The sequence below is a fragment of the Cynocephalus volans genome, chromosome 2, assembly GCF_027409185.1.
Source record: "Cynocephalus volans isolate mCynVol1 chromosome 2, mCynVol1.pri, whole genome shotgun sequence".
Classification (NCBI taxonomy): domain Eukaryota; kingdom Metazoa; phylum Chordata; class Mammalia; order Dermoptera; family Cynocephalidae; genus Cynocephalus; species Cynocephalus volans.
Window position 1 is genome coordinate 18,222,672 of NC_084461.1, and position 15,191 is coordinate 18,237,862.

A 15,191-nucleotide genomic window follows, 5' to 3' on the forward strand; every position below is an offset into this window, starting at 1 on the left:
GCCCAGATAATTTTGCGGATGAGTTCCATCCAGTTTTCAAAGAATGGATTTTCCCAATCTTATGTATAAAATATTCTGGAGAATCAAAATATGGCAAAAGTCTCTTACTTTTCTTCTGATGCTAGAATAACCTTGACAATGCAATTAGAAAAGGAAGTATGAGTCTTTTTTAGGAATGTAAGGTTTTTGTTAATATTAACACACTTTTAAATTAAGAAACGAAAAGTAGAACTTTGCTAGTGATGCCCTCCTAGATCCCCTCTTCTGGTGGATGCACCATTCCAATTTATGAAGAATTGCCCTTGGTTAATATGAACCATCTTTCTGGGAGATTCCTGTGAAATCTTCCAGAGCAGCATATCAATGACTAATACCAGAATATGAAAGCTGGGAACAATTCCTTAATTAGGGACTATTCCTTGCAATGATTTATGCTCCAGAAATGTTCCCCTACCAGGATTACTGACAATAATTTTGGCCAATAAAAAAAATTGAACATTTAAAAAATATTAAGGAAGAGGAAATCAGAGAAGGATATTTAAATTATGATCAATTAAATAAGGTACAAAAATATATATTGGTGAAATTATAGGGAAAAGCAAAGTCAGGAGGGTGACCACTTCTGGGAAAATAGAATGTAATGTAATTGTGTATATATGCTCAAAGGGAACTTTGAATATTTTATTTTATTTCTTTATTTCTCTTAAATCATACATGTACAATTAAATAATTAGTTTTAAAATCTACATGTATTTTATGACTAAAAATTGAACGATTAAATATGACTTTTACTAGTGATAATGTTTTTCCCTTGAAGACAGTTTCTTCTTTTCTCATGCAAATCAATGACTGCACTGACAATAAATCCAGTAGCACTCATGTTTTGGTATATTGGACTCTTTCATGAGGTGAGAATACATGAATCTGATAAACTCAGGGAGCACAATTCAAATGTGTGGTCTCTTTGGGAGAATTATAAGGACTCTATAATAACACCATGTTACTATAATAAACAACCAACTGTTAATAATAAACACCCAAATATACCAAACACTCAAACATCCTCTAGTACTTGGAAATTCTTATTTATAAGAATCTAAGGGGAAAATATCTGGCATTTCTTTCTAATTCTATTTCCCTTCCGTTCTACCCACAACATAGCGACACCTCGGAGTTAATTTTTATTCATACATTCTTAATCGTATCTTACTACGATACTTACTTATCTACTCTTGTTTTTCTAGTTCAAAATATTTTGAAATGTCTCAGGGTATTTATCGCTCACAGCTAAAATTTTTCAGCTATATTTCTTGAAAAAGTTAATGTTTTAAGGGACGTGGGAAAAATATGTTTCTCAGTAGGTTCACATGGGATGCATCAACACTCATATGGGACTGCTAAACCTTGCTATTATTTCTATGCTTGCCATAAGATCTTTCTATTAGAAGCTATGACCTGGACCTGAGATTGGCTGTATGTCCTCAGATTGATGATTTATTCCTCCTTTAATAATTTGGTTTTGATTACTGAAATTTCTTCCTCCATATTATATTATGATAGCTTTACTTTCTTGCCAGTTTCTGTCCAAAAAATCAACCACCATGGGCTTTCCTAATAAGAGACCCACATTAAGTACTTTCTTCTACAATCAAGTGTTCTCTTTCTAATGGTCATGCAACAAGTGACTGCCATTAGCCATATAGTCCTGATTTGCTAAAGAGTTTTGCAGTAATAATTTTGGTAATATAAAGAATCTTCATTCCTCAAAGATTCAGTCTTTTTCACCTCTGTTTTCACTTGATTGGCCAAACTGGCCTTTGTCAGTCCCTGCGCATAGTGGTAGGGATGTGTTCTTATTTATAAGTATGACTGACCAGAGTAAAATCCTTGTCTTTATGGTTTATAATTCTTCCAAATGATTCTCAGTTTCTCCAATGCCACCTGAAAAAACTCTCGGAGTCCAAATATTCTAACCTCTTTTCCTCTACCTCTGGCTTTTAGCTTCTTTGCATGGTCACTAGCATTTTATAAAACAATTCTTTATTTATCTTCCCCTATAACCATGTTCTCTTCTATGGCAAATAAGTTTGTCATGACTTTTATTTGGGGGCTTAAAAATGTAGGTGCACTATTATTTGTTCTTCAGAATATTAAGTGTAACCTTGCTAGGCTGTTAGTTCTCTTCAAGAAACCACTGGCAAAAGTCAGCGGTCAGACATGCTGCGGGGTAGTGCTCTTAGTAAACTATTTCATCAATATTATGATTTTTTTTCTAAGTCACTTATTTTTTATTGTCTTTAATGGTCTTCTTGAGATAGAGGCTGAATAAAAATTTGGGAGAATAATTCTTTAACTGTTGAGGAGAACATAGCTAATGAAACAGTTCAGTGGGATCTGTGAAGAGTCATAGATGTCAAAGTTGTCATTTAAAATAAAATAAGATATAGGAGGGAAGAATGAAGGCAAAGATGTGGAAATCTATTATTTTACTTATCTAGGGTTTTTTGTCTTTTTATTAAACAAGAAGGTTGAGCCTTCATTGACAGAGTGAGGCTGGTGTACGATTGGGATATAGAGAAAAGCAGACATTTCTTCAAATGTTCTCTTATTTCCAATAAGAACTACCTTAGTATTCTTAAGTCTCTGCACGCAGATAAAATGTATTGATGTTAACTTCCTCAAAAGCTATGTACTATAAAAACAAATTGTTTCTCTTTCTATATGTAGAATATGAAGTTTTATTGCTTGGCAAGTTAAGATACAGACCCTAAGTAAATCCTTCTTATTTTGTTCAATGCATCATTAATTAGGGGCATCTTTCTTGAGATTGCAGAATAGACTCAAATGACATAATAGAAGCATGTATCCTTGATCATGCAAAATGCACTTCATGACTATGCTGAGTTCTGTTTTTCTTGAATTTTAAGAGTTTTTATACCTCCAAATTACATATTTTTAAAAAAAAATTCATAAGAATGAGTTTTCATTTGTTTTTAAAATAATTATATTGAGGAATGAAATAATTTTTATAAACAAAGATTCCAAAACAGAGAGGAAATAAGAGTAAGAATAATTCGTAACACAATTTTAATTTGTTAATCTAATCTTATATTTAGATTTTTCTGTACTTAAAGTACTGAACGAAATCCAATACATATAGTATAACCGTAGAGATTATAGTTTCCTTTGGCCTCAGCATGTTGAAAAGAAGGATCAAATAAACAAATACTGGAATGGCTCTTTTGCTTTGCTTGCTTGGATGGAAAATTCCGAGTCTGTGTCAAAACTCTGCAAAGCCTTGGTTACTTGTAATTTATAATCCAAGTTACAATTTTCTGAGGTGAAATGTTGGAGAAAGCTGAGGGAGCAATAAAGAAACCATATTAATAAAACTATTCCATTTGCCAAGAACTTTACTCTTTTCTGTGTTTCACTCAGAAGATCACATTTAGTATTCATAACAACTCTGTGAGGTATATATAAAGATATCATTTTCATTTTAAATTGAAGGGGAGATTAACCAACATTTAAATTGACATTTAAAAGTATATAGTTAGTTATTGTCACTTGTCCCAAATACAAGTTCTGAAGCCCAGACTCCTAAACCTAGGTTTTCTCCCTCACTCCCACTAATTTCCATACAGGTATTTTCTGTTAAAATTGTCCACTTCCATACTTTGATTCAAGACTCTGATTGGGAGTCAAGAAAGCTGAGTTGTGAAATATTTCTTTTTTCTTTTTTATTCAAAACTATTTGTCCCAATAAAGCATTTAATTTCCTGTATTCAGTCATTCTCTCAAAGTGAAATCGAGAGAGCTAAAGACAAGTGGGACAGCTGACTAATTAAAGACTGGGGGAGTAAAAATAATGATGAATTTTGGTGGGAGACAGGGGTAAGAGTATATATTTTTTCCTTGCCTTGGAAATCATATTGTGAGGAGAATTTAACTAAATGAAATTAGAAGAAGCTTAAGAATAGTACCTGAACTTAAGCTAGACGATACAATTAAAAGTTATTTTTTAATTGTGGCATTTTATTGATATACGAACTGTCATTTACTTAGCATCATGTTATCCATGCTGTAACATTTACATGCAGTAAAAAGAGAAACATAACTTAGGTGATGAAACTTGGGAAATTTATTCACTGTTAGTTCTCCTGGAAAAGCAATTTTCTAAGTTTTTTTCTAAGTAAAGAAAAGGGTATCTGTAAAATTATACTTACTATTTGAAAAGTTTAATTATAGATTAAACTTTGGAAACATATGAAAATGCTTTGCAAATAGTAAAATTATAATTTCTGTTATAATTGCAATGGCTTGTGAAATGAATCATCAAAGCCATTTGAAATATTTTCACATGAACTTATGGGAAAATTTAAAAACTTCCCCTCAGCCATCCTAGGGAGAATGAAAACAGGATGACTTCAAGAAGATTGGAAATATACAGTGTTGCAAGAACTACAAAATCAAAGCACATCGTGTAATGAAACCTCAGGCTCACAGGAAAGTGATTGCCACAGAATATTTTTCTGAATGTAATTTTTTTAAAAAATTACTTTTCGGTGAGGAAGGGCATGATTAGTGACAGAAGGGGAGAAAATGCATTGAGAATCAAAACCTCCCAAACAACATACCTACTTTCTACTTCTGAAAAACATCTTTTTTGAATTTGTTCTGAAAAGTACATGGAATAGAGAAATTGCTCAAAAATAGTTTTTCAAGGGCTGTAAAAAAAAAGGCAAGTAAATTCAAAACAAGGAAAAATGAGAAACAGAAGATGTATCAGTAGGGATTTCAGGCTATCGACCTTTCATATTAACTAATTATTAAATTTTCATGTGTATGATGGTCACATTTTGAACACAAATTCAAATGTGAATTATTATATAATGAAATACTAGAGCATGTGACATCTTTGGGCTTAAAGTTTTAAAAATTATTCATTAAAAAATAAGTGATCTAATATAGTAAGGCATCAATTTGGTCTTTGGTATTTGGATATTTTTTTTTTAGTTCAAAAATACTTTATTCTTAAAACAATGATTATTTAAAAAGACACGTTTATTCAGTTAATAATAAATTTATATAAATAAATTTTGCTCTTAAAAGTATCTCTCTTGTCCTCATTTTATTTTTCTCAGGATGAATAAATTGATAAAATTCTATGATTTCAACAATCGAACCTGAAATGTACATGACCTATGACTTTTTTTTAAATTTAAATTATATTCCTAAAATACGTAATTGTTTTCTGAAAAAAAAAAAAAATAGCCTGCTATCTTCTCAGTAGTTACACATAACTCTAGAATCTACCTTTATGTCTTTATGGGATGGTAGACATTAATGAAAGACACAGTTTCCTTAAATAGAGGTCTGGCCACATTCACTTTCCTGTTTGGGGGTAAAATAAATTCAATGATATGGGCTAAAGAATAGGTTCCAGTCAATCATCTCAACTCTAAATCCAACTTTTGTCTCTTACATTATTATTATTTCTCTACATGAATACTCTAGCCCATATGAAATAATCTACCATTGGACATTTGCTTAAACTGTTCCCCTGCTTCTCCATCCCCCTTTCCATTTATATCATTCCCCAGTCCTATAGAACTCATCAATTTTTACATTTTATTCTCATAGTTTTCATGTGTCCCTGTGACTTTTCATACAGCATTGTGTCTGCGCCTCTATTAGAACACTCGCCACCTTTTGCTTTATATTTCATTGCCCATAGCTTTTCATATGCAGTCTTGACTCTCAAGGGAGACTCTAATTTCATTGATGATGACAACTTTCACTAAGACATTTTTATACACGCCTATCTCAGTGCCTGGAGTTGTATGCTACACATAGTGCATGTTGATAATACCTTAATTAAAATGTTAGGATGTACGAATTTCTGTCTGAAACCACAGTATTTGAAATGACACTTTGCAAATGCCAGTAAGAATTTAAAGTAAGAATTTGATGCTTTTTGACATAAGAAAAATTGACTTCATAAAATTATTAGGGTGACACTAACTATTGTGACCCATTTTCTTGTTTCCAAAGCTAGTATTGTCAGTCAATAAGACTAAACCATCTATTAAATCCACTGTAATCTATAAAGGTCACTTGCTTTCCTCATAGAGTGTAATTTCAAGAGTTCTCAACTGCTTATTTTGTCCATTTGCTTTTACCTGAGAGGTTTTTTTTTTTTTTTTTTTTTTTTAATCATTTCTGAAATAGGTTTTGATTTCTCTATAGTGTTGAAGGGAAAAAATCTTTCATTTCCATAAACTCAGCCAAGTGGGTAAATGTAACTATTCCTCACTAGACTAAAAGCTTTTTTCTTTCTTTTTTTTCAAAAAAATCAAGGCTTCAAAGAAGAGTATGTTCTGTTTTTCTTTGATCTCTTCCTTTATTAAAAAAACAAAACAAAACAAAATAAAAAGAAAAATGGTCTCACCACATGTTTAATTGGCACCAGTTAGAGAAGGAACATGACTTTTAACATGTTAAAAAGTGTTTCATTTAACATTTTCATTTAAAACTGATGTATTTGGATACTTTAAAAAGTGATTGGACTCTGTGCTAGGCTTGTCTTCAAATGCTTGTGAACTAATTTTGGCTGTAGGATTTATGAAACTTCTAATTTGATATTGCAAAATGATTTACCTTCAGCAGATGAGCCAGAAAATAAAAGTTTAAGTGGTTTTGTTTCCTACAGATAATATTTAATTTGCCATTATTCCTAAACAATAAAAAAGAGGGATTTTGAATTTTAGTCATGTATCTCCCAAGAACTGTTCTGAGATTTGTTCTATTCTTGAAATTAAAAGCCAAGTAAATTTAATAATATTTCTAGAAGCACAATTTGAGCTTGAAGCATGTGACTCTTCCTTCCTTCCAGAATGATTATTGCTAGAGTTGCAATATGTTGATAGCTGGTCAAGCACTGTCCACAGTAATAGATAAAAACTTCCCCCATAACATTAGATTCAAGCATGTTCCCGTGTACCTATTCCCATGCTAGTCAATTGGCCCTTCTTGACGGTTCTGAAATGAGTCTACCTCAATTTTTGTTTGTTTTTGGTATATATTCAGTTAAACCAAAAAGGAGAGAAATCCTCCTTTGCAGGTCTGTTAGAGCAAACAAAACAAATAACTGATTGTGTATTAAGAGTTCTGCAATGGTAATAATGGTGGACTCACCTCCTGCTTTCTATCCAGATTTCTGGCTAAATTGTAGTACAGTAAGTATCTAAGTCAAAGCATGTGTTGACTTAATAGCCACACTGTATACGTTAGGACATCATTTCTAAAATTTTGATTTATTATTATTTGATAGTTTTGTTTGCTATTTTTGTAACCACATCTGTGAATCAGCTCCAATCAACTGATGTCACTAAAGGTTAGGCAGAGGCTGGATACCAAATAAAGGCCGAAAAAGTTCTTTAACTTCTTGCCAAATCTTCTATATGCTGGCTACTACAATCTTATATACATCATATATTTGTACCACACTAATATCCAAGTCCCTGTTTTGAATATTCTTTTACTCTGCAAATATTCTTCAAGAAGATATATATGTGTGATTGTGCACACATGTGTGGTTAAGTGAATGTAATTTCTCTTAGAACATTTTTTTCTTACATCAAGTAATAGGAAAGTTACAACTTAACTCTATAGAGCCTCCTCTTAGTGATAATTTCTTCTTCCTCTTCAATCTTCTCTTCAAATCTGTGTTTGTACAGATTTGTCACAGCAAGAATTTCTTATGATAGATCTTTTGTGATTTCTGCAAAACCTATTAATTTCTCAGCATTTGCACATAGAGTACTTGGAATTAATAAATTCTGCTAAGAAACACCTTGGACAAGAATGTTGTTATACTATTGATATTTTCTTTAATTTGGCAGCCACCATTTTATACAGAGTCTGTAGAAATTATTTCGTTAAAATGAAATGAATTGATTTCAAAGTTATATTTTATTTAGGTCTATAAATATCAACTAAGGCTTACGAAATGTGCTGAGACATACTAGTGGTGTGTAATTCCATAGCTGATTATTCGTGGCCAGTGAACATTCACAGCTGATGTACAAACTCTTGACTCACTAAACTCAATGAGAACTTTTTTCTAACACTGATAAACTGGAGATTTGAAAGTAAGGTACTGAGTGTTCAATTATTCTGGCCATTTTCCAGAGCATTTATATGATAGTACTGTTGTCTTCACACACAGTAGCAGAATAAAACTATGAGACCCAATCCACACTTATGATAATAACATAATTGCCTAGTTTCAGAGCTCATATAAAAAAATAGTACTTGAAATGCTTTAACTGACAAAGTTGTAAAATAAATCAACATGGAAACATAATATTTCCAGACTACAGAGGCTCCATTCTGCCTTCATATTTAGATTTAAAATCAAGGGCTTAGACACAATCCATTGTCATTATAATGTGTAATTAAAATTAGATCTGAAGTGATTTGTTCTTCAAAATCAGGGAAATATTTTAGTACTCAGAAAGATGCAGAAGACTCTGACTTTTAAGTAAATGGTAAAATGTATACACACATCATCATCTTTCAAACCCTTATTTGTAAAGTTGACACCACATGACTTAAAAAAAAGTTTATTTAAGATCTAAATAAAAAAGCTTAATGGACTTCCAAAACCTGATCTTCCTGGTCCTCCCTGCATAGGAAAGTCAAAACACCAGATCGACAATAGTTCTCCAAGTTTACCCTCCTTTCAAAGTGAATGTGATCCAGAATTGGCATAAACAGAGTATGTGTATCCAGAGGTTTTTCCCCGAAGACCCTCAGTGTCGCCTTCGATTTAGCTTTACACTGGAATGCACACCATTATGATATAAAAAATGATGAAGCAGCATCTGAAAGCTAAAATGTTGTAAAAAGATTAAATTACATTTTATTCCTCAGGCTTAAAACACAAATTGAGAATTATTCAATTTAAACTTACTTCCCATACCTCAAGATTGTAATATGATAGCACAGGGCAGTTGCAAACAGAGGCAAAATCCAAAATTTTGCACATGGGTAGAATCAGACAGAAAATGTCATATAACTCTTGGAGACACTAGATGATGATAAATTTAAAGAGCAAAGGAAAAACTCTCTACTAATAATTCTTACTTTACTGATTGAAAAATTCCAATTGATCTAAAATACATAGAAGTGGTCATTTTTGGAGAATATGACCATCACACTGAATTCTTACTTCAAGACCAGTAGTAACACCAACAAAATATTATCTAAAACAATTTTGGGGGGAAAAAAAGCCCCAAGAAATTCTAAGAAATTAGATTGTTTAAGAAAATATTCAAATGATTAGACTTTGTATTATATATTTAAACAGCGACTTCACCGTTGAAGGTGTCACAAAATTCTCCCATGATAATATAATATTTGATGCAAAATGCATGTAAATATATACTCATAAGCTAATGGAATTAGAAAATTAAAAGTGTCTACAAGCCTTTATGGAACACAATACTTTGCAGTTGGCAAAGCATTTTTACAGATGCTTATTTGATCCTCACAACAACCCTGTGAGGTAGGCAGGGAAGTCATTGACATCTCTAGTTTGCAGTTTTCATCCCTGAAACTCAGAGACTTTCAAAGGATGTGTCCAGGGATAATAAGTACGAATCTCCTATTTCTTTGCTCCTAGGTCTATACTTTTTCCCATAGCTGCCAAACATGTAAGGACTAACCAGTCAGTGAGACAAAGAAAGTCTGAACCTGTGTAAGGAATAAAAGTAAAAGTTAACCATGAACCTATGGTTAGGTTAATTGGAGGATAGTCTTTTCACACTACATCGTTATTGTGTGAGGTACGTATTTTTTATGACTGTCTATGATGAACTTAACTCAAATAGGCTGAAGTACAAACCAATAAGTAAAATTTTGACAACGAATTCTGGGAACAGGAATGAACAAAATTGCCGATTTATATGTACTAAAACAAATGGGGGGGGGGGAAAGGAAGACTTTTTTCTAATGTTTTGCACAGGATAAAGTTTGTAGCTATTTTCAAAATGAAAACTTTCCCTGACATATCAGATAATCAAAGCATACCTTAAACCATTTATTCTACTTACTTAAAAAAGGGGGGCTCCTGTTAAAATAAAGGGGGCAGATGGGACAGAGACAGTAGTCTCGTGCTCAGTACAGTGCACACAGGTGCACCAAAGTTGCATACATTATAGTGCAGGCAGCAAATCCCCATGCTCCATCAATTTTGTGTGGAGAAAAGAAGTGGGGAGGGCAGAGGGAATGGCACATACAGGTCCATGACAGCGTGGCCTGGTGTACTGGAAATACCCCATGTAATTTAAACACAAGACAAGGCTAATGAAATCTTTCACAATCACAGACTGTGGGTCTCAAGATCCACCCAGAAAAGTGGAAAAAGAGGTCAGCATTACCCTCACAAGTTTCCTTTTGCAGTGCCACCCCTTTAAATCATAGTCATCAGTAATTTTGATCCTTTTTTAGTTTTGCTTTTGAAAAAAATCACAAAATATTGAAACAAATATCATTGTTTGGCTTAATTCAGGTATTAATTAAACAGTACCACAGACTTTATTGAGCAATTGAAAATATACACAAGAAACAATAGCGTTTTCTCTGTTTTTTTTTTTTTTTCTTTTAGATCTGACTTTCTTCCAATTGAATAACCCAGTTTTGATCATGAAAAGGGCACTTGTTTCTACAGGAGCTGTGTACAGCTTGCTCAGTTCCTAGTACTGTTTACACGCTTCTTCGTTGTCCTTGGTGAGGTTATATATCCACTTGGTGGGGAAGCAAATTCTACAAAGTTGCAAGAATTAACCCCCTAAGTTGTTCTTTCCGATTCTATTTCTCCATAGAGTTCAGCTAACTTTTTAAACTCAGGTCCCCAGTCTCCAAGGTACTGATAATCCTGGTCTGATTGTGTGGTTGCTGAATCCAGCGAGCTGATAGACCCAGCTTCTGATCTCTGACCCTCATAGGCATAAGTCTGAAGAGAGTCATAAGGGGGCACACTAGGGTCTAGGTCTGCTTCTGCCAGTCTTTGCTTAATAAATTCCTGAACGTCTATACTTCCCAGGGTGGACAATGTCTGGTGTCTGGGAGTGAGCTTCACTTCAGGTCTGATATCTCTCCGGTACTTGAGCTCCTCAGCAGCAGAAGGATTCCTCAAGGCTGTGATGTCAAAGGCTTCAGTGTCCTCCTCCCCTCCACCCTCATCATCATAGGTGACCACGTTCTCCCGCACATCCTCCTCTGAAATGATCAAAGGCTCTTTCTTGCTGCGCCTCAAGGTGATAAAAATGACTACGATCGCTGAAGAGAAATGGAAAGAAGATGAAGTGTTAGGAGAAAAGAAAGGAAATTCTTGGAGATTTGACATCAGCAGTTTCCGATCCATCATTAACCACATTCCAGAGTTTAGTTCTTAAGGTAGCACAACACTGATCTCTGCCCTCTCTGAATAAACCACATGTTTTCATGACTCGAAGAATGTAACAAAATAATTCCTCCTATAAAACGTTGTGAATCACTGATCTTCTGTACAAAACCATAATATTCTCATGTGCCAACCTTAGGAATTCAGGTTTCTTGACTCATATTGCGGTATAACCATTCAGTGTTTAAGTGAGGGAAACAGATAATGGAAAATAATATGAAATTTTGACTGGAAAAATAATGTTCTGTATTGGTTTATCTATAGATATTTAATCCTAGGTACACTAAAGGCAGGATATTATAAGTTATTGGAAAATTGGAAAAAGGAGTTTCTACCTTAAACCTTTTAACTTTTGATGCTTTGTAGAAAATTAAATCAGAAATATTTTCCATGGTTGATCTTTGTCCAATCTCTTTTAAAATTATATTATCATGCATTAATAATTGAATTTACCTATGAAGATACAAAAGAATGTTGCTTTATTTGTATGTAATTTATGGTTTCATAGGACTTTTTGAGTTTATGAATGTTCTTCCCATAACTTATTTATTAAATCTTCTTTGCAGAGCTGTGGCTTTGCTCTGTTTTTAAAATGAGGAAACTGAGACTCAGGAGGGAATATATGAATAACTAAGACTGAAGGATTAAGATCACTCAGATGGCAGGTGGAAGAGGTTGAAGTGTAAACTATGACTTCTCACACCAAAGGTAATGATATTTCTATATCAATATTCCCCTTTATTATTAAAAAATATAGAATAAGGAACTGAGTGACCAATTGTACATGCAGCTTAGGGTAGTTCTTGCTAAACGCAGTGGATTAGTCATTACTGCCAATAATGTTGTGATCACTGAACAAAGTGATTGAAATGAGTCTTGGACACTTTGCTTTGGCCATTTTTCAGTATTTTCAAATGTTTCTATTTCATGGTACCAAACCATTACTAAATATAAAGAATTACCTCATATCCACTTGTTTTACACTGTGTCATTAGGCCTGATATCATTTATTTCAGCTGTATAGACTGTTCTCCCCTGGCTAAGCTGATATTCTAGGCTTTCTGATAGTAGTTATGAGGCTTATTAGTATTTTAAACATTCTTTACATTATAATAATCAGAGAAGTACATTCAAATGACATGTAGGATTGTTAAATTTAGCAAATAAAAATAAAAAAGCAGGATAATTTGAGATAAACATCAACACACACATGTATATACATATATATATACATATATAGACATATTAAGTGTGTCCTATAATGTATTTGAGATATACATACAGATATGTGTGTCAAATATTATTATATTATGGTATGTGACATATTTATGCTCTCTCTCTCTCTCTCTATATATATACATATATACACCTACACATAAATTTTTTTTTATCTGAAGTTCACGTCTAACGGTATACTGCATTTTATCTGGCAAACATATGCCACGTTATCTTTCCTCTGAAAAAGAAAAGAAAATATTTGGCACCATAGAAACTGCTCTTTTACCACTTACCTCTACAAAATAACCACTATCTTTACTTCTATTATTATCGTTTCTTTACTTCTCTTTCTAGATTAGCCCCTTTTCATGTATTATACATCTAAACAGCATGAGTAAGCTTTGTCTGTCTAAAACTAGGTATTACTCTATTCAAGTACTTTTAAGACTTGAAACTATGGACAGGAAGAGGAATAGACTGTAAAAGCAGAGGGGAAAAGAATAATGATGAAAGAGAGGGATGGTCATGGTGGGCTGGGAGGAATCTAATTTTGCGGACAACAGGCAAGTGGGAAAAAGAGAGAAAGAAAACATCAATACAGAGAGAGTTAGGCAATCACCGGAGAAGCGTGGAGTAACAGAATATGGGCAGCGTAATGAGAAAATGGGGTGGAGGAGACTGCAGCAGTCATGGGAGGCACTAAATGACCGTGTTTGGAGTGAAGTGGTGACACAAAAGTGAAAATGGAAAGGAGATGGTGATGTTGCCCTCAGCCCTGCTCTACAAATGCTATGTAGAGCATAAAAGAGTTTCTCATACATGTTGCTTGTAATTTGAAGACATTACCTAATAAAGGACTTTATTTTAGTGAAAAATAGACTCACTGTATGTAGTAAAAAAGATTTAACAGCCCCCTGTGTATTTTAGTGTAAACACACCTGGCAACTTCCCAATTCAAAGCCCCAATCAGCTTCCTCAAGTAACTTACTGTATTGTATTCACAGGTTTAGATTTATCATGCACTATATATCTCTGGTTGTCTCTATGATTAAATGAGGAGGCTGTTCTAGATTGAAAGACCCATTTCTACAGACCGCCTAATTTATTAGAGTAATATTTCTTAACTTTGTCAACAAATCAAGTCATTTTCCTTTTTGTTGAAATGGTTGGTGGCCGACATCAAGGGAATTTATGGGCATGCATGACAGGGAAAGTGTAATCAATACTGTTATAGACGTATGAAAGTAATTTGCATCCCTCACCAATATTTGTGCAATGTTTCAATCTTTTTGTATGTGCCATATTTGCCTAATGAAACACAGGGGATAATGCTGAGTTTATTATCATAATGGCTTATATTTATTCCCTAAAAGTTACTGATATATGTTTTTTTTTTTTTTTTTTTTGATATATGTTAATTCAAAATATAGATGCTCGTAAAATTTGAAGTTTGAAGGTTTACATCTATCTCTTTTCCAGGCATGGATAGTTACTTGCTAGTAACCAGTGATTCTTATATATGTTACATACTTATTTAATATAAGGGTCAATATACAAATAATCATACTATCTGAGACACTTTTAAAAGTGAAAGGGACTGTCTATAATTATATCAGGACATCAGGCTGGAGATATGGTCCCTCTAGTTCAAGGCTAGAACTAGGCTAGACTAGAACTAGGTCTCTCTAGTTCTAGTTCTAGTTCTCTGAATTCAAATCAATTCAGAGAAGCATGTTGAAACATAGATGATAGGGTGTTCTCCTATGAATTTCTTTTCATTTATTTTTGTTCAAGACATACTTCTGGAACAAATGGCACAAAGTAGATGCATAAACAATTCTTATGTGGAAGAAAAAATAATAATCTCTGTGAAAATGGTAATGGGGCATGATGTTAAGTGAATCCTCATGAGTAATAGAAATAAAATAAAAATAATTTTAAAATATTTTTTTAAATGAGCTATGGTTATCAGTAATACCAAACTCCTCATTTTACTTGAATATATTGGGTCGAGCCCGTGGCGCACTCAGGAGAGTGCGGCGCTGGGAGCACAGCGACGCTCCCACCGCGGGTTCGAATCCTATATAGGAATGGCCGGTGCACTCACTGGCTGAGTATCGGTCACGAAAAAGACAAAAAAAAAAAGAAAATATTTTTGTATGTTCGAAAACAAAACTAAACATTTCACAAAAAATTCCAAGACCATATTGCATTGTAGGTGATTGAGTGAAAATAATAACTTTATACATTGATTTGAGAGTCAAATCCCTATTTAAAAATTTGCAGTAAAATGAGTGTATTCGTCTATCAAGCCATGCATGGGATACAAGGTACCTCTTCTTACAGTGGGTCACCTAGGAAAATGCAATGTGATAGAGCCACAGTGTTATAAAAGAAATAGAAAATACAGAAGTTCTTCTTTGTTCAAAATTGTAAATGACTCCTAGTATATCTTGAAGCAGATTTTGCTTGTAAAACTTAGATTAAAACTTAAATAAGCTGT

The 15,191-nt window shown here is 33.3% G+C and overlaps 1 protein-coding gene across 1 annotated transcript in view; it reads right to left on the reverse strand.

Annotated features, from left to right (window-relative positions):
• Nucleotides 1–10,855: 10,855 nt before the first annotated feature.
• Nucleotides 10,856–15,191, reverse strand: part of CDH18 (cadherin 18) — a 342,030-nt gene continuing 337,694 nt past the window's right edge. Inside the window, exon 11 of the mRNA XM_063086030.1 lies at nt 10,856–11,346. Within this exon, the coding sequence (XP_062942100.1) occupies nt 10,856–11,346 (491 nt within the window). The remainder of the gene's footprint in view (nt 11,347–15,191) is intronic.